This window comes from Antechinus flavipes, chromosome 5 (assembly GCF_016432865.1).
Source record: "Antechinus flavipes isolate AdamAnt ecotype Samford, QLD, Australia chromosome 5, AdamAnt_v2, whole genome shotgun sequence".
NCBI lineage: Eukaryota > Metazoa > Chordata > Mammalia > Dasyuromorphia > Dasyuridae > Antechinus > Antechinus flavipes.
Window position 1 is genome coordinate 223,012,382 of NC_067402.1, and position 20,974 is coordinate 223,033,355.

Below are 20,974 nucleotides of genomic sequence, written 5' to 3' on the forward strand. Positions count from 1 at the left end.
CTGAAGAGGAAGCTACACGCATACATTCATCCACACACGAGCACAGAGGGCATATAGTATTCCATAAGTATACAAAGATTACATGTCACATGCATCTCTCTTGTCTTCCTGCTCCCTTGTTTCTCTCCTCTAGTTTTCCACCTTTTAGAGTCTTGCTTTGCTTTTCCCATCCAGAAATGTCCATATCTATCTATAATGTCTGTCATGCCATATATAGAATGGTTGCTACACTGAGGATTTGGAGAAAAGGAAAATCTAATGAAAAGGTTAAATGAAATAATAATTTTGAACAGAATGGAATCTTTTTATTTTCCACAAAAATTCACAGAAATCCCCCTGGAAGGATGGGGATGGGTGGGAATTGCACACACACGTACTCACACACACACGCACACATACGAAGAGATGAGTTCTTAGACTTTTCATTTTTTCTTTTTCCTCTCCTCGACATAGATGAGAAGGGGAGGGGGGAAGGAGAGGAAAAATACTTGTGAAATGTATTTACAAAAATGGCAGGGAAAATGTGAGGAAAGTGGTAAACTTACCCTCCCCAGCCTTCCTTTTTTTTTTTCCTTCCCTCCTACACCTCCCCATTTTTCTTTTTCTTTTTTTCTTAAAAAAAAAAAAAAAGAAGTAACAACTGCATAGACTATAGATATATAGATGTAAAAGACCTGGTAAGGAAGAAAGGAAAGGTTGGGAGAAAATGTCAGGAATATCGCACCAGAAAAGAGGGCTCAACATCTGTACAGGAGAAGACAGCTCCATAGGTTCACAGCTGTGCACCTAGGTGCAGACGGAGGTAGGACACAGACTTTGCACACCTAACACCAAATTGAAGGTACATGAATTTCACACATGGCAGGGTCGAATTGCTGCTCCCCCCCATTCCACTCTTGTCAGGAGATGGAAAGAAATTGGGGAGGGGCTGGAGGAGGTTTGGAGGCTCTCTAGTTCTCAGACAGGGGACGTTATCAGGTTTTTTTTCTCACTGGAAATGGGGAAAGGCATTATTACTGGTATCAGGTTGGACTCAAATGCCCACTACCCCTTTCCTGCTCCCCATCCAAATCCAACTATTAGAATAAATTGTTGTGTGGTGTGGTTTTGCTTTGCTTGTGTTTTTTAAATAAAGAGTTTTCATCTTGGCCAGAGAAGATTTCCAATGGCGATTGATCACCCCACTCCCCCATACACAAAATCCCTGACATCCACAGCGACAGTCACAGACGAAATGTGGAGACAGATAGTTCTGGGGAGAGACTGAAAGGAGGGATGGGAGAACTGGGGAACCCCATAGCCTCCCACCAGTTGACACAGTCCAGTTTTCCACCCGCAGAGAGAAGGCGAGTTAGAAAAAAATAATAAAATAAAAATAAAATAAAATAAAATAACCTCACACCTTCCTCTCTCCCCTGACCTCCCCCTCCCAGTCCAAGGTTTACAGTAGAGCCCAGTCCAAGGTTTACAGTAGAGGGTTCCCAGAAAAATATTGCAGCCGATCTCTGCTCAGTTTTTTCTCTTTCATTCTTCTGTTCTGAAACCAAATCTTCACTTGTCGATCTGTCAGATTCAGCATCCGGGACAGCTGCAGCCGCTTCTCTTTGTTGATATAGACATTGAAGAAAAATTCTCTCTCTAGTTCCCGGATCTGGAATTTCGAATAAGGGCAGCGCTTCTTTCGGGTGCGGGGGGCGTCTGGAGGGAGGGGGGAGAAGTACAAGGAGAGGGGAAGAAACAAGTCAGAAGCCAAAGACCCCAGAAACCTGGGGAGGAGCCTCCCTCCACCCGCCCTAGCTCTGACCTCCGGCTTCTTCCTTCCATCCTGACAGGGCATCCAAGGGAAGCAGGGCACAGGCAGCCTCCCGACCCCACTGGTTCCAGCTTATATGGACCGAGAGGCTGTGCAAGTGCATTTCCCCCAGAATTGCTCGACCTGCTTATGTTACTACTAGGGCTCATCTATATTTGCTTGCATGTCCTGAATGTAAGCTATTATTAAGAGTGGAAACAGGGAGGCACAGGCAGAGGTTAAAAGGAGGGACTGAAAGAAAACCAGTGACCATCTTTACATTTGCCTACCTATTTCGTCCCTTAGTGTTCCCCTAAATCCTCTCCACCCAAGGGCCTTCTCTACCGTTTAAGCTCTTCTGTGTTGCCTATTTCCTATAGACCTGTCGGGTGTTCCTTCATGCCATCCTCCTGACCAAAGGAAGTGGAACGGAAAGCGGGGAAACTGTTAGGTTCAGGAGCTCAACTCACTCCAGCGATCCAGGCCCTGGAACTGATCGGTGGGAAGCTATAATGAACTCTTTTCAATGAGGCCACCTCTTTCCAGAAGCCTGGGTTTTTAGTTATTGAATTTTGCAGTTCAGTAAAGCCTTGGAGCTGCTGACAGGAGGGGTGGGGGGCCGCCATTATTTTCTCCAGACCCCGCAGAAGTAAGATAAAATACAGCCTCCTATAACTGTCCCCTCACCATTACTTTCCACCAATGGACTGCCCTACCCCTAGCCCTAGCCTTAAGGACCCCCAGACATTTCGTTTCAATTTTTAAAGAAAACCTAAAAGGAGACGACGCAAACTAGACCTCGATTGCTTCTCTTGTTTAATGTTCTGCTCAATTGCCTCTCTAGCCCCCCCAGCCCTCTTTCCTCTGTCTCCCTCTCGCCCTCCCCTTTCTCTCCCTCCACTCCTCCCCTCCCTCCCACCCCCCTCAGTAGTCCAGCTCCCCGATCCTTCCTTCCTTAAATGCTCCTCTAAGTTCACGATCAAAGTTAATATCGCCGGCGATGGTGGCGCTTTTAAAAATTTCACAGACTAAGGGAGATAAGGGGCGGGGGTGGGGTGGGGGTTCACAGAGCATTTCCAAAGAGCCCTTTTCCCTCTCTCCCCACCCTTTCTCCATCGTAAAAAGTCGAGTCGTTGGGAGAGAGGGCTTTGTAGGTTATAATAAAATCCTTTGAATGCTTATAAAACTCCACATAAAATCAGACCGACCCAAAACACGAGTCAACACCCCCCGCCTGCTTCCCCCCTCCGCCCTTAACCTCCCCCAGTTTACTGGCTAGGAGACTCGCTACCTACTGGAACTGGTTCCCTTGCTAGCCTCTTTGCTGGTTGAGTGGGACGAGCCGGATGAGCTGGGGTTAGTGTTCTCCTCCTCGTCCTCCGGGTCTCCGCCGGACTCGGGCCGGGGAGCTAGGACCCCGGGCTGGGGGGGATCGGGTTCCCCTTTGCCTTCTCCCTTGCCCACGCACGGGGGTTCGGCCGGCCCGTCGCTCCCACAGTAGGCATTGTCGAAGAATCGGTCGAAGGCTTGGGGCAGGACGCTGTTCTTGTTGACTGACGAATAGAAGCCGGGGCCCGGGTGGGGGGCGCTGGGGTGGTGGTGGCTGCCGTAGGAGCCTTCGTTTTTCATGAGGATCTCGGTCACGGTGGAAGGAGGGAGGCATTCCCTGTGCATGAGCTCGTCCGCAGCGTAGCAGGAAGAGTAGCTGTTTCTGTGATGCCATTTCCCCGAGGTCTCCAGGCCATAGGAGACCTCCCGCACTGGGGGCACTTGGGTGGAGTAAGGGTAGGAGATCTGGCGAGAGGGGGCCTGGGGCAGGAAAGAAGAGACGGTGGAGAACTCGGGCACGTAGTAAGTGCAGCTGGGCAGATAGAGATTGGAGGCGCAGCTCCCTCTTTCGCCGAAATCAGCGCCCCTCTCTTTGCGCGACGGCGAGCAGAAGTTACCCAGGTTAACCGAGTTAAACATCGTTCTCCTTTTCTGCTTGCTCTAGATGGAGGTTTTGGACCCAGTCTAGCGAGGGGGGAAAAATTTGGGAAGGCGAGATGACGCGTTATCCGTCTTAGTCTCTCTCCCCGAGCACGTGATCCAAAGTAGATATTGTCATATATCAGTTCGGAGCACTTCAGAGACGTAGGAGGGGTTCTCTCTTAGGTAAGACCGGGGAGGTTCAGGCGATTGGTTTGAGAACACCGCAGAAACATTATGAAAATCAATTGCAGATTTGTATTCCTGTTCTCTCGTCACTCCCCTCCTCTCCATTCCAGGGAGCGAGCAAAATGGGAGAGAGGGTGGGGGTGGGCTGGGGGCGGGTGGAGAGGGGGAGCTTGGGGGGCTAGTTATATTTTCTTATCCCCACCGCTTTCCCCCCTCAGGATTGGGGGAAGGGGAGGGAAGTTCTCACATATGGGGAAGGGGTCTTGCTCCCTCTGCCTCTGTTCAGACAGGGACTAGATGTGTGTGAGGGGGTAGGGGGGAAAGAGTTGACATTCATTTCTACCTCAATCCATGTGGGAAGAAGTGGATTTATTCCTCTTTCTCCCTCAGGGTTTTAATGATTTACTCCTTCACCCCCAACTATACACAGTAACCTGTTTGGCAGATTGAAAAAGAGTTTGGTAACTTCTTATTCCTGGAGATCTGGGGTCTAAAATAGGGGGAGAGTCCTATTCTTTCTCTTTGGGTGGACAGCAACATGGGAGAAGTTTCCAAAAGGTCCTTGAGCGGCTCTGAGCATCCTAACTTTCTCTCACTCCTTTGCTCCCTTCTCGAGGGCTTTGGGCTATGGTATTAGTCATTTATCAAAGGGGCCAGCCAACGAGTCCAGCCGGTGCCTGGCTAAGTCTGGGAAAAACCTCTTCTAATGTTGTGTTAAATATTTAGTGAGAGAGAGTGGCCCTGGTGAATATTTCATACCCGCCTTTATTGTCAATCAATGCCGAGAAAGCTAGATCCACTGTGGATTCAAACCCCCAAACCCCAAAGAAAAAGACTGCTCCAAGCCATTTATCTTATATTTCCCTCCCTCCCGCCTGCCTTTCTGAGTCTGGCTCCCACACATATCCGTTGCCAATTCCTTATCCCCTTTCTGGACCCATCGCCCATATCCAGATCCCGCTGAGGGCAAACGCTGGGGTTCTGGGACCACTTCTTGAGTTTTAGGGTTCTCCTCTCCTCCAATTCCTTCTTCCTGGAAATGCTGGGAAATTAGAGGCTTCGAGGCCAGCCAGGGGTTGATCAGAGCTGCTGATCTAGACTGGTGGGGCCCCCAACTCCATTAGAGTAGGCGGGTCTCACGTTTAGGGAAAAATTCCATCTCCTAAGGCAAGGGTGGTGACAGCTGCAGACTCGCATCCCGTTTCCTCGGAGGAGCTGCTGGGTTGGGAAAGGTTTGGGGACAGAATAGTTTTTTTGGTTGATTTTTTTTTTTGGTTGTTGTTGTTTATCCCTCACTCCCAGGCAGGCAGAATTGATCCCCACCCCCCTTCTCTTTTATTTTTGATCTTCTGAAAGGACCAACAACTGCATCGGGGTGCTATAATGTGGGACTTTCCCCTATTCCACCACTTCTTAAATCTGCCTTTTTTTCTGATCACACTGGACACAACTGAGCAAGGAAAAAAAAAGAAGTTTATTTGAGAGAATGTCAGCAATACATTTGGCGGGGAGAAGAGAACACAGCTTGGCACTACAAGGACATGGCAAATGACACTTTTCCAACAGTGTTCTTCATTTTTCCCCTAAAGAAAAGAGATGGCAATATCCCTAAAAACAATTCAGACTTAATTGATGGAGAGGACGTTTACTAGCTTCCTTTTCTGGTGGAAAAGCTGTCAGGGTTATCTTCGTTTCTATACGGAGTTTCTATCTAGGCAACTTCTGTTTTCATTTTTATTTCATTTCCCAAGGTTTTGCCCATCCAGGACTTATTGGAGACCCATAGTCAGAGGAATTTCTCTAGCCTCTATCTAGAGACCCTTTACTCCAGTCTCTATTCACAAACTAAATAATCTTCATATACTCTTTGGCGCCCGACTGCTGCTGCTGCTGCTGCTGCTTGTGGGTGCTTGAAAAAAAAAAAAAACTTGTATTTCATTAAAAGCAACATCTGGAGCCAGCGGTGGTCTCCGTCCCAGCCTTGCGGCTGGGCAAGCTGCTTCGGACACCAGCATTCCATTGTTTTTGTTAATATCCTAATATGCTCTCTAAGCCAGGAATAATTCAAGACCCAGAATCCCAGCTTCCATCATTCCCTTTCCCATTCTCTTATGCTCTTTTCATTACATTTCCCCCCCTTAATTCCTAATATATGTTGAAAGGGAGAATTTTCATATTCAGTGTAAATATATATGCATACGCATTTATGTATATATAAATTAAAATATATGATAAAATTGGTAATGTGAGGGAGTCCTCAGAAGAAAGAACAGGTCAGAGATGGCTCAGAGGGAGCCAAATATTGTCTGTGTTCCCCTCTGCCCCATTTATAGGGAGATTTGAGTCAGAGTTTTTAATTATCGTGTTAGAGAAGTATAGACTGTAACTTTTATAGGGTCCACTAGGACCCCACCATATTATTGTCTATGGGAGATCAGAAGATTCTCCATTTTGGGACAGGACTTTGGGTAGGGAAAAAGATTAGAGATTCCTCTCTCTTCTACGAATACGGAATTTAGGAGAGACAAAGGGAGTTGCTCCTATAGGTCAAGGCTATGACTCTCCTTCCTTCCCCTAGCCAAATTTCTTTCCCAATCCTAGGACCCCTAGGCTGTCGGGGTAGGGTGGGAGCGGACTGGTGTAGGTGGATGGGGAGGGGGGAAGGGGGAAAGAGAGATGGGTCGAATTAAGGATCAATAGCCTAAGAAGTAAATAGCTGTGAACACCCAGTGTAAAAGTGTGTGTGTTTGGGGGGTGAGGGGAGTTGCCGCCTTCCTGTGAGGAGACAGCTGTGCAGGCTTAGCACTTGAATTTGACCACCAAAGTTTATTCCGGGGCCACCATAAAAGTGAGACCAGCGACTGGAGGGAGCTGCCGGCGGCTCCATTTCCTTGAGAGAAAAGAAAGGAGGAAAAAATGTCAAAGGAGTCTGTCCCCATGAAACTACGAGTTTGCCTGAAGCAGGCGACTCAATGCTTAGGGAGAGGGTTGCTTGCTATCTTCCCTAAAAATTAGTTCCCAAAGTTAGCTAAAATCTCCCTATTTAAATTTAATCTTTGTTTGTTGGAAATGATAATAAAAAAAATTAATAAAACCTTTCCTTTCATTCCAGCCCCAATCTCTCAGACTTAGGGGAAGGGGAGTGAGAAACACATGGCTAAGGCAGCCGAGGTCACTGAGGCGTTGATTGGCAAATATGCCCATGGAATGGCCTGGCCTTCTCTTTCTGGCTCGGGAGCCCTGCCTGGGAGCCTGGTCCTGGGACTGGGCCATCTGGAGAGAGACCGGAAAGTTCTTCCTATGTCCCCTCCCATCCAGTCCATAGGCAATTCCCAGTGCAGCCCTCCGGCCTGGCCGATGGCCCCTCTGTGTCTGTCTCTAGTTTTGGGGCTAGGAAGTGGGGACAGCCGAGAGTTCCAAAGTGTTCATTTATTTCAACTTCCAGAAAATTTCTGCTGGGGGCACCTCTTCCTTCTCTTCCTCCTCCTCCTCCTCCTCCTCCTCTCCTCCTCCTCCTCCTCCTCCTCCTCCTCCTCCTCCTCCTCTTCCTTTTCCTCCTCTTCCACCACCACGACAACCAAGTATCAGAACCAGGAGTGAGACAGGCTTGGGGAATAAACCGATTTACCTTTTCCCTCCAGAGATAGAAGAGGGACAATGTCCCCAGAACCTTCTTTACCCTCCCTCTTCCTCCACTCACTCACATACAGGGGAAGGCAGGGTGTTATAATGCAGGAAAACTTGAACAATTAAATAAAAAGCAAATTCTTCCCAGTCCTGGGACAGGTACTGCCCCAACCCTCAGTTCCCTGTCTGAACCACACATTCACGATGTCGACTTCTATCAGCAAATGTCAAATCAGGCAGCTACAATTTCTTCGGTTTCCTTTGGTTAGTCTAGACTATCTCTTAACAGGTTTCTAACATCTCGGATTCTTCTCTCCCACCCTTGTTTCCCTGACATCTTTTATAGAAAAGAGGGGAGAAGATCCTCTCACGATCTTTCCATGTATCCGACGTCTGAGGAAATCAGGGAGGCCATGATTTCAGGGGGCTCTTCTCGCTCTCCGAGTCCCCTTCCCCGTGGTGTTTGTTTCTCCCATATGTTGGAGAACACTTTCTTCTGCCCAAAATCATTCCCGCAGGTTCTTTAGGGATGAGAAAAACCCAGACTAATTTCTTTAGGTAAGAAGAGTATGTGTTGGTGTGAGAATACTCTGAGCCAGCCCCAAGTTATCAGAGATCGGTGTCATTGGAATAACACTAAGCTGAGGACTAATTGAGGACAATTCCAAGAAGAAAAGGGAGCCCTTTCTTTCTTTCCTCAGATCTGAGCTATGAATTTAGTTTCATGTGGAATCAATAAAGATAAAAGGAGAGAATACTCTTAGAATCATGCAGAGGAGTTGTTTCGAATATGGCAAGGACCCGTAATTTAGTTTATATTTATTTTCTTTTCCTCCTTTTGCTTTGTTTTCTTTTCTCTTTACATTGCTTTGTGGAGGTATTTTATCCTGTCTTTTCTGTTAAGGTTATATTTCTCTGTACGTGAGTTATTCGGCTTTTTAGAGAGAGTCTGCCCAGATCTAATGCAGCGGCCAGTGACTAGTGGCCGGTCAGAGACCGTCTCAGTGTCAGTTTGGGGCCCTGGGGAACTGCAATGAACAGAGCGAGATAAAGTGGCACAGCAACCCGAGCCTACACTATTCAGACTCTTGTTTCTCCTTTAGATTACTCTAGTTCTCCCACTCCCCACCTGGGCCGAGGCTTCATCCCCGTGGCCAGCAAGGAGCCAATCTATCAGGAATTGCCTGGACAGTTGGGGTTTGGAAAAGTCGACTTCTTCTTTCAGTCTCAATGTCACATGCCTACATGCCTAGTTGAAAGAAAGAGAGAGAGAGAGAGAGAGAGAGAGAGAGAGAGAGAGAGAGAGAGAGAGAGAGATCAAAAAGCGTGGAGCAAGTTCATATCTGCCATTTTAAAAAGCCCATTTTACGAGTTAATTTCATTGGCCCATTTGCCAAATGCCCTAAAATGAAGAAAATAGGAACATGTCGCTTAGAAAGAAGCCTTCCTACTTCAGAAGGAAGGAATATATGATTCTTCCTCTGACCGAATCACTTGCTGTACTGGCACGGAAAACTGACTTTCCCTTCCCCTTTTCTCCTGTGTCACCTGAGCTCAGCCTGTAGCCCTTATTAGTATCCAGAAACTCCTAATTCAAGAAGAGATTGAAGGAAATGAGGGAGAGTCCAATGGAGAGATGAGGACAGACTGGGTGGAGGAGATAAAAGTGACACAGAGAGAGGAAGAAAGGGGTAGAGAGGAGACAGAGAGAGGGAGAGGTGAGTAGGAAGAGGAGAAGAGGAGAGGTGAGGGCCGGATACCATTCCCCGCTTTTAGCACCCACTTAAGTCTCCTACCCAGTCCTCAATGATCAAAGTGAGATGGCGGCATTTTTATGAGATCAACTTCAGGGGCTCTTAACGTGTAATCAAACGCCTGGGTCGAAAATGAGAAGGGTAGAACTAACCCCAGAAAGATGAGAAAGGTGGTGGTGGTAAGGTCACTTAGTGAGGAAAATCAGGACACTTTTCAAGAAAATTCTGGTGACCAAAAATGTTTACAAATTGTCTGTTTCTAGAAAGAAATAATCTGTTAGTCCATCCTTCCACCAATGACTCTATCTCCAAAGTGACAATTCATTTTCTTGTTCTTTGCAAAGTGGCGGTGGTGAACATACTGAGATACAGCTACAAACCCTGTATTCATAGGCATGATATAGAGGTACCAGTTGTGGTACTCAATCTCTGTGTGTGTGGTTGTGAGCAAGAGTGAGTGCGTGTGAAAGAGTGTTGCATCCATCATATACTACTTATTGAGCCAGCCTCTTTAATTTTAGTCAACTTTTCTCTTTTGGAGCACTTTCCATTATGTCTCTTGTAACTACATTCAGAAGCTCTGTATCAGGAAGATACCCCGAGATTGATCTCCTGACACCAAACTTTAAAAGCTTTGTTGCCATAAACGACTGTCCATTGTTTAGACTTTTAGCGTATATGTTTGAGAAGCAAAGGGGAGTGCTGGCTTCTTGTATGGCCGTGTGAATGTGCTGCATGTAAGTATGGTTGTGTACCTTTGTACATGAACATTTGAAGTTGGTGAGAAAGTACTTATGTATGTGAGTGTTGTATTCGCGAGCATGTTTGACTTCTGTACCTTAATGTGCATGGAAGTGGGTACATGGGAGTATATGATGTGTACATGTATGCATGAATATGGTGAATAGACTTGCTTGTATGTGCGCCTAATCATTTTATCATTTTGTTTTCTGCATTTATTTGTATGACTTATACATCTTCTAATAACATGGATATGTTATATATAAATGGATAGTTTAATGTGCTTTGATGGATGTGTGTGCTTCTATTGTGTGTCTTAAATATATATTTGTGTCCATGGAAAATAGGATTTGAGCATGATTCTTTTTTTAATAAGTCTGAAATGGGGATATTTGTATCAGAGTGCAGGATCTTCTTCAGGATATTCCTATGTTTTATATCCATGTGTGCTTGTGTGTGCTTTGTATAGGTATTTGTACCCAGAAGGGATGGTATATCCTTATTTCTGGGTACGCACTCAGTAATAAGTTTGATTTCTCTGGAAAAGTAAGTCTCAGAAGTTCCCTGATCTCTTGCTTATCTGCACCTTTACACTCTACTTTTTCCCTCAACTTTTGGTTTGAGGATGAGATATCCTGCCTTCCTGAAATATTTAAGGTTTCAATATGATATCACTGTCAGTTTAAAGAATGGGGACAGGTGAGGACTCATTAATTCTGATAAGGTGCCAAAATTCCCTCACCCAGATACTCTCCTTTGTCCCAAGGCTGAAGGATAAAGAAAAGGCTTCCCCACATCCTCACCCCAACACTTGTCCTTTCTGATTGTGAAAACTACAGAATGCCTACAAAAGGGTAGAGATGGGTACGGATGGAAGCCAAGAGGATGGATGTCCTGGGTTTCTTAAGTGAAATTTATCTTATTCAACTCTTTAGTTCTTTCAATCACACCTCCAGTTAAGCAAGGGGAACTGAGACTGCTGCGGAAAGTCGGGATCTTGTTGCCTAGATGAGGCATCTTGGGGGGACATGTTTATCTTTATATCCAAGGAGTCAGGAACTTGGCTTTAAAGTCACGAGCCTTTAAGAACAACAAAGAAATATAAAATCCTTCTCCTTTGTTTTCTTTGTGGTGCGTGGAGGATGAGGGCACTGAGGGAAATAGGGACCGAACAACAGAGATCTCAGTCTATTCCTTGGCCTCTGGGGCCTGAATTTGGGATTAAGTTTCTAATCACAGCGGAAACACGGAGGTAAAGAGAATAAATGGAAGAAAGAGAGGATACCGGAGTGAGGTAAGAGTATGGGGAAGAAAGTCAAATCTCAGAAGTGGAGAGGAGGGAAGGAGAAATGTCGCTGTTATTTTCAGAAGAAAGTTGGCTTCAATTCAAGGAGCCTTTTCTTCATTCCGCTCCCCCCCCCCCCAATCCCCTCCTCCCCCTTGTCCTTGTTATCTCTCTTTTCCTCTCCACTGTGGGTTCATTATAATTTTTGAAAGATGTAATTGGATTTGAGCCCAAGAGCAGGTTGGAGATATTTAGGCAAGGTGTTGGAAATATCCATGTGGAGAAAATGAAAAGAACTTCAGTTCAGAAGATCAAGAGAGGAAATCCCACTTTTCCTTCCCTTAAAACATCCATGCTCTCTTGTTCTTTACCCAGAGGACGCTCAGTCTTTTGCTTCCTTATCCTCCCTCCCAACCACCGCGGTAGCCATCACCCGACAGGCCCATTTCAAGAGCTACGATCTAGTCTCTCATGAGCCTGAATCAGATTCAGATTCTCTCCTCTCTGTTTCTTCCTCACTTCTGTCTCTTAAATCCAGTATCTACTCTCTCCTTGATAGCACATTAAGCCCTTCTTTATTTCTTTATCCGGGCTCGAGGAAATGGGATCCATATATACATGGTATTTTGACGGAGACCTTGGTTTTCTCCTTTCATCCCCATTCACCCAGTCTTCCAGTCTTTGCTAATTTCAGGTTTAAGATGCTTCTTTCTTGGTCTCATTCCCTTCTTTCCAGACTACGGAGCTAATAAATGAACAAACAAATAAATAAATCTCCTCCCTTCCATTCCCTCCCCTTCTTCCTCTCCCCCTTACCGAGTGCGCTTCATTGTTTTCTGAAGGAAATCGTAATGTTCAGACATTTAAGCTGAAAATGGACTTTTCTTTATGACGTTTAATTTCCTCTTCAACTCTTACGACCTGCTCAGCATCTTGCAGGAATAGAATGGATTTTGTAGTCAAAAGGGGGGGGGGGGAGGAAGAGAGAGGAGTAGGAAAAGAAGGAGGAGAGAAAAGAAGACGGAGGGAGGAGGGGAGGGAGGAGGGAAGGGAGGGAGGGAGGGAGAGAGAGAGAAAGAGAAAGAGAAAGAGAGAGAGAGAGAGAGAGAGAGAGGAGGGAGGGAGGAGAAAGAGAAATAGGAAGGAGCTACCGAAAGAGACAGAACGGAAGAGACACTAAGGGAAAAAAGAGAAAAGTTTCCAGGCAGTCTTTCAGTCTTCTTTACCTCTGCTTTCATTTCCGCCGCTTCCGCTGAGATTAGGGGCTGCACTGCGGTGCCCCCATCCCCAATAAAGGGAGGGGAGAGGCCTTAGGGGGAAAGGCCCCAAAGAGGCCAGTGTTTACACGACCAGAAATGCCACGGCCATGTCCCTGGCCCAGAGAAAGCCCTGAAAATGGAGGACTAACGCCTTCCTTATAAGGTACGGTGCTAACTTGACCTTCACTTTGTAATGGCGCCCCCTCCCCTCTTCCCCCCCACCCCCCACCCCCGCCCACCCAGACTGCCAGCGGGCAGTCAAAGTCGCTGGACAAAACAGGAGAGAGAGGAATGGGGCAGCTGAGAAAGAACTACTAAAACACTCCTTCTCCTCCTCTCCTCCTCCTCCTCCTCCTCCTCCTCCTCTTCCTCCTCCTCCTCCTCCTCTTCCTCCTCCTCCTCCTCTTCCTCCTTCTTCTTCTCCTCCTCCTCTTTTTCCTCTTTTCTTCTTCTTCTTCTTCTTCTTCTTCTTCTTCTTCTTCTCTTCTTCTTCTTCTTCTTCTTCTTCTTCCTCCTCCTCCTCCTCCTCCTCCTCCTCCTCCTTCTCCTCTTCCTCCTCGTCTTCTTCTTCCTCTTTTTCTCCCTTATTCTTTTGTTCTCTTTCTTTGTATCTCTCTCTCCCCTTGTCTCTCTTTCCTTCCTGTTTATCCATGTTTATTATGTCTTTGTCTCCACCCCACACCTTATCTCCACCTCACTCTCCAATTTCAAAGACAAGAAGAAACATTTCCAATGCTCCTTTCCCATCCCCATTTGGGGAAAGAAGTTCCCAGAGGGCGGCTTAACTTGGGAGTCAAGTGCCAAAAAAAAAAAAAAAAAAAAAAAAAAAGATTTGAGGAAGAGGAACTTTTCTGGAAAATCAGAGGCCAGAAACCCACCTGGGGATAGATATGAACTTATCGATAATGTGATCATTTTATCTCCTATCCTACACTCCTATCTTCCCTAAACTGGGAATTCCTTCTACTCAGGCCTTGGAACCAAGACATAGAGGAGCATTTGAGGGATGTGGGGGTGGAAAGAAGTATACACAGAGAGATGAGGAAGTGGAAGCAGTTGTACATGAATCCTGCCAGACCAGCAGCCTCTTAGTTTGGGGCTCAGAATTAGCTTTTCCCTTTTTCTGTTGTCACAATTTGCCCTCCCCAACTTTGGAAATATGAGAGAAGAAATTCCAAAGCAGCTTCCTAGATGCATATTTATTCTCTTTTCCTTCTTCCTACAACTCCCAAGGATTGTGGAGAATTAGGAGTTTCTTCAGAAACCCCTCCAGAAACCACACACACACAGAGAGAGACAGACAGAGACAGAGAGAGAGAGAGAGAGAGAGAGAGACAGACACACACACACACACACACACACACACACACAGAGAGAGAGAGAGAGAAGGGAAAGGCTGCTATGTTTCTCTGGCTTGATTGTATACTCTCCTCATCTTGAAGATCTCTTGCCTAATAAACTCTAATCATATCCTATGCAACTATAAAATAAGATTATTAACACCCATATAATTATGTATTATTCACTTAATTGTGATGATTAAAAAACATCAGGGGCCAGGTCTACACTGGCAAAGGCAAACTAGAGATTGAGAATGGAGCGGGAGGAAAGTGGATTTAGAGATTACCTGGATCTCAAATCCCTCATCTTTCTTTAAGAGAAGATTTTGGGATTAGAAGGATTTGAATTACTGGTATTTTTTTCAGTTTGCCTCTGAATACACATTTGTATTTTGGGTTGGAAAAATTTCAAATTTTCAAAAGGTTGTATGTATTTGTGTGTATATGTATGTATAATACACACATATAAATTCATACACATAGATATTAATATCTTCCTTAGCTCCTTACTCTCTCTCCGCAAATATCCAAGAAATGATCAGACCATAGGAATAAAAACGTTTTCTCTACACACATATGCAGACATCAATATGCAGGTAATTGTCTGAATTCTACATTTTACAAGACTATATAGACACTCCAGGATGTAACCAGGAAACCCTAGAGTGTGTTTTTTTTTAGGGGGAAGGGAAGAGGAAAAATGCATTTCAAATGGGAGACACTGAACAAGATTTTCAATCTTACATTCTCAGATTTTAAAATTCTATCTAGTGTTACAGTTTCTTCAGACCAGGATTTTTGTTTCCCTTTAGTCATATTTTTTCTCTCACTCTCACTCTCCCTTCCCCCTGCCCCCCTCCTTTTTGGTCCTTTAAAAGAGACTCAGATCATCTCCTGCTCTTAATAGATGACTATAAAAATAAAATTAATTTCCCCCCTGCCCTTTAATATCAATATCTCTCCATTAGGTGCGATCATGGGCGAGAATAAACAGAGAATTAAGTGCTTTAGCCCAATGCTGAAATTACACCTACTTTAAAAAAAATTATTTTCATTGAACCAGGTTTATCTGAGGGTATTCACTTTACAATGGGAGGGGGGATTTTTTTTTTTTACAAGCTCTTTGGACCTGAGCCAGTGCCTAGCTCTGAGAGAAAACTTAAAACTAAGACAGAAAGAAAGAGGTGAACAAAAACAACATGAAAAGAGAATCAGAGAGGGTAACTGAAAGAGGAAAAAAATGAGCTTCAGAAAGAGATAGGGATATACCGAAAGAAGAAAATATACACAAATAGAAGAGAGAGCAAATGGAGCTAGAAAGACATCTAATTATATGTAGATATACATATGAGTATATATATTTATTAATCTCATTTTTTACATTTTGAATTTTTGAGTCATCAGAAAGGAGAGGAAATAATGAGGAGACTTTACTAAACAAGACTTTAACAAAATTAGTAGGAAAAAAATCAGAAGAGGAAGGGGGAAAAGCCTACCAAAATCTCCAACTAATATTTCTGTTCCCAGACAAGTAGACTTTGGAGTCCTGCTCCCTGATTTCCCTCCCAGCAAAAGAGATTCATCCCATCCTCCCTGTCCCCCAATCATTGCTGGGGACCCGTTAAACTTCCCTCCCAATCGCTCAGTCTCTCCCTGTCTCCCTTATCCTTTCCATCTTTATGATGAGGCTTGTTAACAAGACCATCGAGCGGGCTATATATATCTCTGCTGAGCCTGCTCAGGCGTGGAGCTGACGGCTGTAGGTAACTACCAATGCACTAATTAATTGATTCCCTCAGATAGTAAAATACCATCATGTCTACATAGAAAGTCACCAACTCATAAAAATATCTTTACACACATATCACCAGAATATGCATATATGTCTATAAGTATTTAATAAATACTTCTTATATTTAATAAATACTTTATAAATTTAACGATTATGAAATATATGTCCCCATATTGATTTTACTTCTGTAATATTATATATGTATATAGCAAGATTGGTTATAATACCATATATAATCTCTCTATATGGGTATATATACATATATGCATATATGGGTATATATACACATATTTTATATATTCCCAATTTTTAACTGCTTCAAGAGAATGTATGAAGTGGGATAATTTGGGGGATTCAAATAAGATTATTTATTTAAAAATTTACTGAATATCTAATTAAATCCTGTAATAAAAGAAAAATCACCGTTGGAAGCGGGTTTGGGGTAGGAGTGAATTATTTTTGTAGATCTCCCCCGCCTCCAGGCAAGGACCTAATCCAAAGTCTGAGAAAAACTGGGGCTGCTTGATTCCCATGTGCAGGAATGGAAGCCTATCAATCGGCAGCTTTTGGAATCGGATTGTAAAAGACTTTGGATGCCTGGCCTGAAACATTCCATACATCTGCTTAAGCTTTTTCTTCTCCTCTTCTAACACTGGAAACCCCTTCGGCATTTCCTGATCTATGAGAACATTGTGGGATGGTGCAGTATTTGTTAAAACAGTGAGTGACACCGAGCCAAGATTTGTCCTGTGTTGAGAAAAATGGCTGAAAGGAGCTGGGGCTGTTCCTCTGCTCGTTTTTCGTAGCTTTCCATAATTTACTATTCTTGGGCCTCGACAAGAATGTTGTGATGATGAATATACAAGCAGAATATAATTATATGTAATACACTTGCCCACATAATTATACATTTTGACACCTGCAAACAAGATTTAGAAAAAACAAAGATAGAAGATAAAGGCACTAAGCATAGAAACAAAGATAGTGTGTGTAAAAGACATAGTAACTGCAGATAAGAATTATGGCAATCAAAAGAGGTGTAAGATACAGAAATAAGACTCAGATATGCTAATAGATTAGATAAATCGCTGGTCATCCTTATTCCCTACTTTATAAATACAGAAAAATGCATGTTGCATCCATCCATGTATATGACATTTAATTAGAGATGTAAGGTAGAGTATCTTATTTAACTTGTGGAGATGCATGAAATTTCAATACCTTAATGTAAAATGGGAGATTATCCCTGAGATTCCCCCTTTCTCCTCTACCATCCCCTCTTTTTTTTTTTCTCAGCAGAAAAAAGAGGCTTTCTTATCTATCCCTCTTGTTGGTGAGGGCCAGGGTAACTTAAGCAGGACAGAGTGCCTTACTCATGGCCATTCTTGGTTCTTCTACTAAGCCTCTGTCAGAGACAGAGAGCCGGAAAATCTTATATGATTGTAGATAGAAATAACATATCACGGGGACCCGAGGCTTTTTTCTTCCTTTATGGACTGCTAGAAACTGGTGTCAGGAAAATGATTTCTACTCTTCCAAAATATATTGGAAACATTCTTACAAGCCATCTCCCTTCTCAAAAACCCAGTGCTGGCAACCTAGGAGTCCTGGGATTTGTGATACCATTGATACTCTGAATTCTGGGACTCCCTGGGCAGAGCCTAGGGACTGGTCTTTGGAATTAGAAGGAAAAGCATATCTGGATGATGAAAAATGCAAGCAGAGAGAAATAAATATCAATCCTATTCGAGTACACTTGGAACTGGGGCAAATTGGGTTTGGCTAAAGCCTGCAAGGTAATTTCCTAGTCTGGGAAAGGTGACTAGCGATTGATTCTCCAGGTCATTAAAAGCTTTAATGCTGAGCTGAGGTTAGAATTTGATTGCAAATTCCTGTGATATGATCAGAAATCTAAAATCTCCCATCTACAGAGCTTTAGGAGAATAAGATGAATTTATCAATGGCCTAGATATACATTCTTATTAGTTAATATAGGTCCTCCCAGCCCTCCTCCTGACTTCAATAGGTGCTCCCTCAAGGCCAGCCCCAAAAGGTTCTCTCTCTCTCTCTCTCTCTCTCTCCTCTCTCTCTCTCTCTCTCTCTCTCTCTCTCTGTTGAAGATTAAAACTAAGTTTTTCTACAAGATTCCGGTGTCTTTCTCTTTGAAGTCCATACCTAGCTATCATATTACAGCATATCAATTTGCATTGTGATGCATTACACTGCGAATAAATTGTGATTAGTCCTTACGTTCCACACGATTTTAAGCATGTGTCGAATTAAATTACCTGACAGCCTGGTAGAAAACAGAGAACCAGACTGACTGCCGAGGTAGAGAACAGAGAGCCAGAGTCCCGCATCTTCGACTACATTATAGCTTTTTGGCCTCTCAAAGAACTGTGTGGGTAACACACCCGCCTCGATGGAGCTGCTACTGTCTAAATCTCTGGGACTGAAATCTAAATAGCTGCTGGGGCTAGAGCAGCTCTCAACGTCCTCTGGGTGCCCCATCCATCACCGGCCCCAACACTTCCTTTGTCTGGAAGAAGCTGCCACTTGAGTGGGTAGGGCGCCGGCGGGCGGCACTGTGGAGCCCCTGGGGCGTCTTGGAAAGAGAGTTTAGGGGATCAGAAAATCGACTGGGCAAAGGTATAGCAAGATTCCCGAGAATGACAAAACCTACACTCGTAGGATTTATGTTTCCAGATTTCGCGGAAATTTATCTACTTATCTGCATACACACCTCGAAAGACTTGCGTACGTATTCTAGCACTCTTAGAGCTCAGAAACACATTCATATAGACATACGAATACGGAAACATTTCCAGATAGACAAGTCTATTGACAGTTTTTTTTTGGTTGGGGTGTGGAGTTAAGGAATGCATTTTCTAATACACAATCTAATATATTTTCTAATCTAAATCTAGTTCATACTGGAATCTGCAGTGGGCAGTGAAGATAAAACAGACACGAGAGAACTTTCTTTTGTTGTGTGCATGAAGACCCCAAGTACCAGCTCCTGGAAGCCGGATCAGTAAGGATCGATTGTCGGGCTCCGCTTCGAGCGGGAAGCCGTGTGTTTTAGCATCGGTTGGGCTCAGTGGAGCCGCCGGGGCCTGTCTGCGGCGGCTCAATACTAGGCTTCCTTAAATAGCTCAGAGGCCAATGCTGTTCACACAAAGATGAGCAGTTGTGAGAATTATTAGCTTCAAAATCTCATCGTTTCACCAGAATCATTTACATCTAAAGTGTGATTCTCGTTCTCTCTCCCCCTCCTCCTATCTCCACCCCCCCCCCCCACCACCGCCACGCATAGAATTATTTTTGCACCGAATATTCTGAATAATTTTCCTCTTTACTTCCTTGGCTTCCAAGGCTTAACTCTATCCCGAACAAAGATTTGTACTTTTTTTCTGCAGTAAATGTAATATTTTCTGATGATGAGGAGACGCTAATAGAAGCAATTTTCAGAATGAGTCCCCAAAAGAAATCTGTTTGGGGCTAGAATAATAATTTCCCCCTCTCACCAGGATGCTCATGGGGGAATCTTATTTCTGAGCTTGGTGTGGGGAGGAAACAAAAGTCTGTACCCTTTCCTGATATTCTGCAATGTCCCTCCAAGGGAGCCCAAACCTATGGAGAGCCTAGCTGTTGTAAATCCCCATTATTCCTTCCACCTGGTTCCCCAGAATTAGGCGACAATGTTATCAAATAACTCAAAGATAGGGGCAGTAAGTCAGATATTTTAAACAAAGAGGGGAAATGGTCTTAAATCTCCAAAAGAATTAGAACAAAGTATTATTTTAATGATCAAAATAATGACATTTGCTCAGAGCTTTGGAGGTAAGGAGAAGGTCTTGCATCCTCCTGTTGAAGGCAAAGATCCATAAATAAATAATTTCCATTTTCCTGCCCCATACCTCCTCCCCTCAAAACTCCCCTGTATGATGGACTTTCCCCAACCAGGCCTGAACTCTACCGGCTGTTTTTCCAAATGTGTCTTGTTTTCAATAAAAGAACCACCCAAACGATTTGACCATTGCAGGTTGAGGGCAGTAGAGAGATTTTTCCCTCCACACCCACCCCTGCTCCTGACTTTACATACACACGGACACACACACTGGGATGTTCATACACTTATCGGAGAATTTTTGTAAAATAGTTATCCCTACCAGTAGGCCACGTCCTAACCTTGAACAGATGGTTTTTGCTTTAGGAATAGGGTAGTAGGAAAGTGGACACCTCTCTAGTGCTGGGATAAGGAAGGAAAATCAAAGAACCTAGAGCTCAGGAAGAAAGGACAGCAGGAAACCCAGAGGCAGTCCAAAGGAAACTGGAGAAAGAGGCCAGTAGCTTTTGGGCTAATTGTGAGCATTAGTCCCTTAAGGAATTAAACTCCAGCCTTCAGTTTTCGCTCTTCCCGGGTGAAGGCTATAAAGAAGGCTATAAAGTATATTTAACAAACTCACAAGTGTGTGTTTTTAAAATATGTGGATCCTGTAAATAAAAGTTTTTCCAACTACCAACGGCAATTTCTCCTCTTTTTCCAGAATCAGCCGTTCAAGAGCCATTCTATTACACACATCGAACTGTTCCCAACCTGCCCTTTACAATTCCACCTTTTTCCAACAAAACCCCCACCTTAGGGCGTTCCGGCAGGTGATAGATTTCTTTGGATCTCTACAGGCTCTGATTTCACTTTCCAGTCTAGCATATGCTCCCTCTTGCCTGGACACTTTCCTAATTCTATTTTCTGTCTTCCTTTTATCGCCATCATTCTTCCCCTAGGACACACGAGTTTACCGCTCCTATCTTATCTCTGCCTTTAATTATTTGGGGCCAAAAGATGACAGACGCTTCAACAGATCTAGCCTGCTTGCTCTTTCTGTTGTTGATGCCGCCGCTGTTATTTTTTTTATTATTCGTTATTTTTTTTTATTATTTACCTGGTCAGAAAAAAAGGTGGAAATAAGAAGCGGACTCGGGAGGCGAGTTTTCTGGCTTCCCCCCTCCCTGATGAGAGGCAACGGGGGGAGAGGAGCCGGTGACTTTTATTGTTCTCAGAAAATCACATCGTCATACATTCATGGTTTAATTATTATTAATATTAATATAGTGAAGCGACTTTGTACAAGGACTATATAAAGCTGAAACGTGCTAGAGACAGACATTTGCATAGGGATCCTACAGAGAACTAGCGAGAATTGGAGGGGGAGCAGGGAGCGCA

General features: G+C 44.2%; 1 protein-coding gene and 1 long non-coding RNA gene across 2 annotated transcripts; both read right to left on the reverse strand.

Annotated features, from left to right (window-relative positions):
- Positions 1-283: 283 nt before the first annotated feature.
- HOXC11 (homeobox C11) lies at positions 284-3,798 on the reverse strand. Its single transcript, XM_052000428.1, has 2 exons — positions 3,088-3,798; positions 284-1,698 (listed from the first exon to the last, which is right to left on the reverse strand). The coding sequence occupies exons 1-2, from the start codon at positions 3,758-3,760 to the stop codon at positions 1,466-1,468; spliced, it is 906 nt and encodes a 301-aa protein (XP_051856388.1). The 5' UTR covers positions 3,761-3,798; the 3' UTR covers positions 284-1,465.
- Positions 3,799-5,404: 1,606 nt separating this feature from the next.
- On the reverse strand, positions 5,405-12,807 carry LOC127564103 (uncharacterized). The gene is made up of 4 exons (XR_007954190.1): positions 12,583-12,807; positions 12,173-12,288; positions 8,706-8,825; positions 5,405-6,839 (listed from the first exon to the last, which is right to left on the reverse strand). It is a non-coding gene; the product is annotated as an uncharacterized LOC127564103 (long non-coding RNA).
- Positions 12,808-20,974: the final 8,167 nt, after the last annotated feature.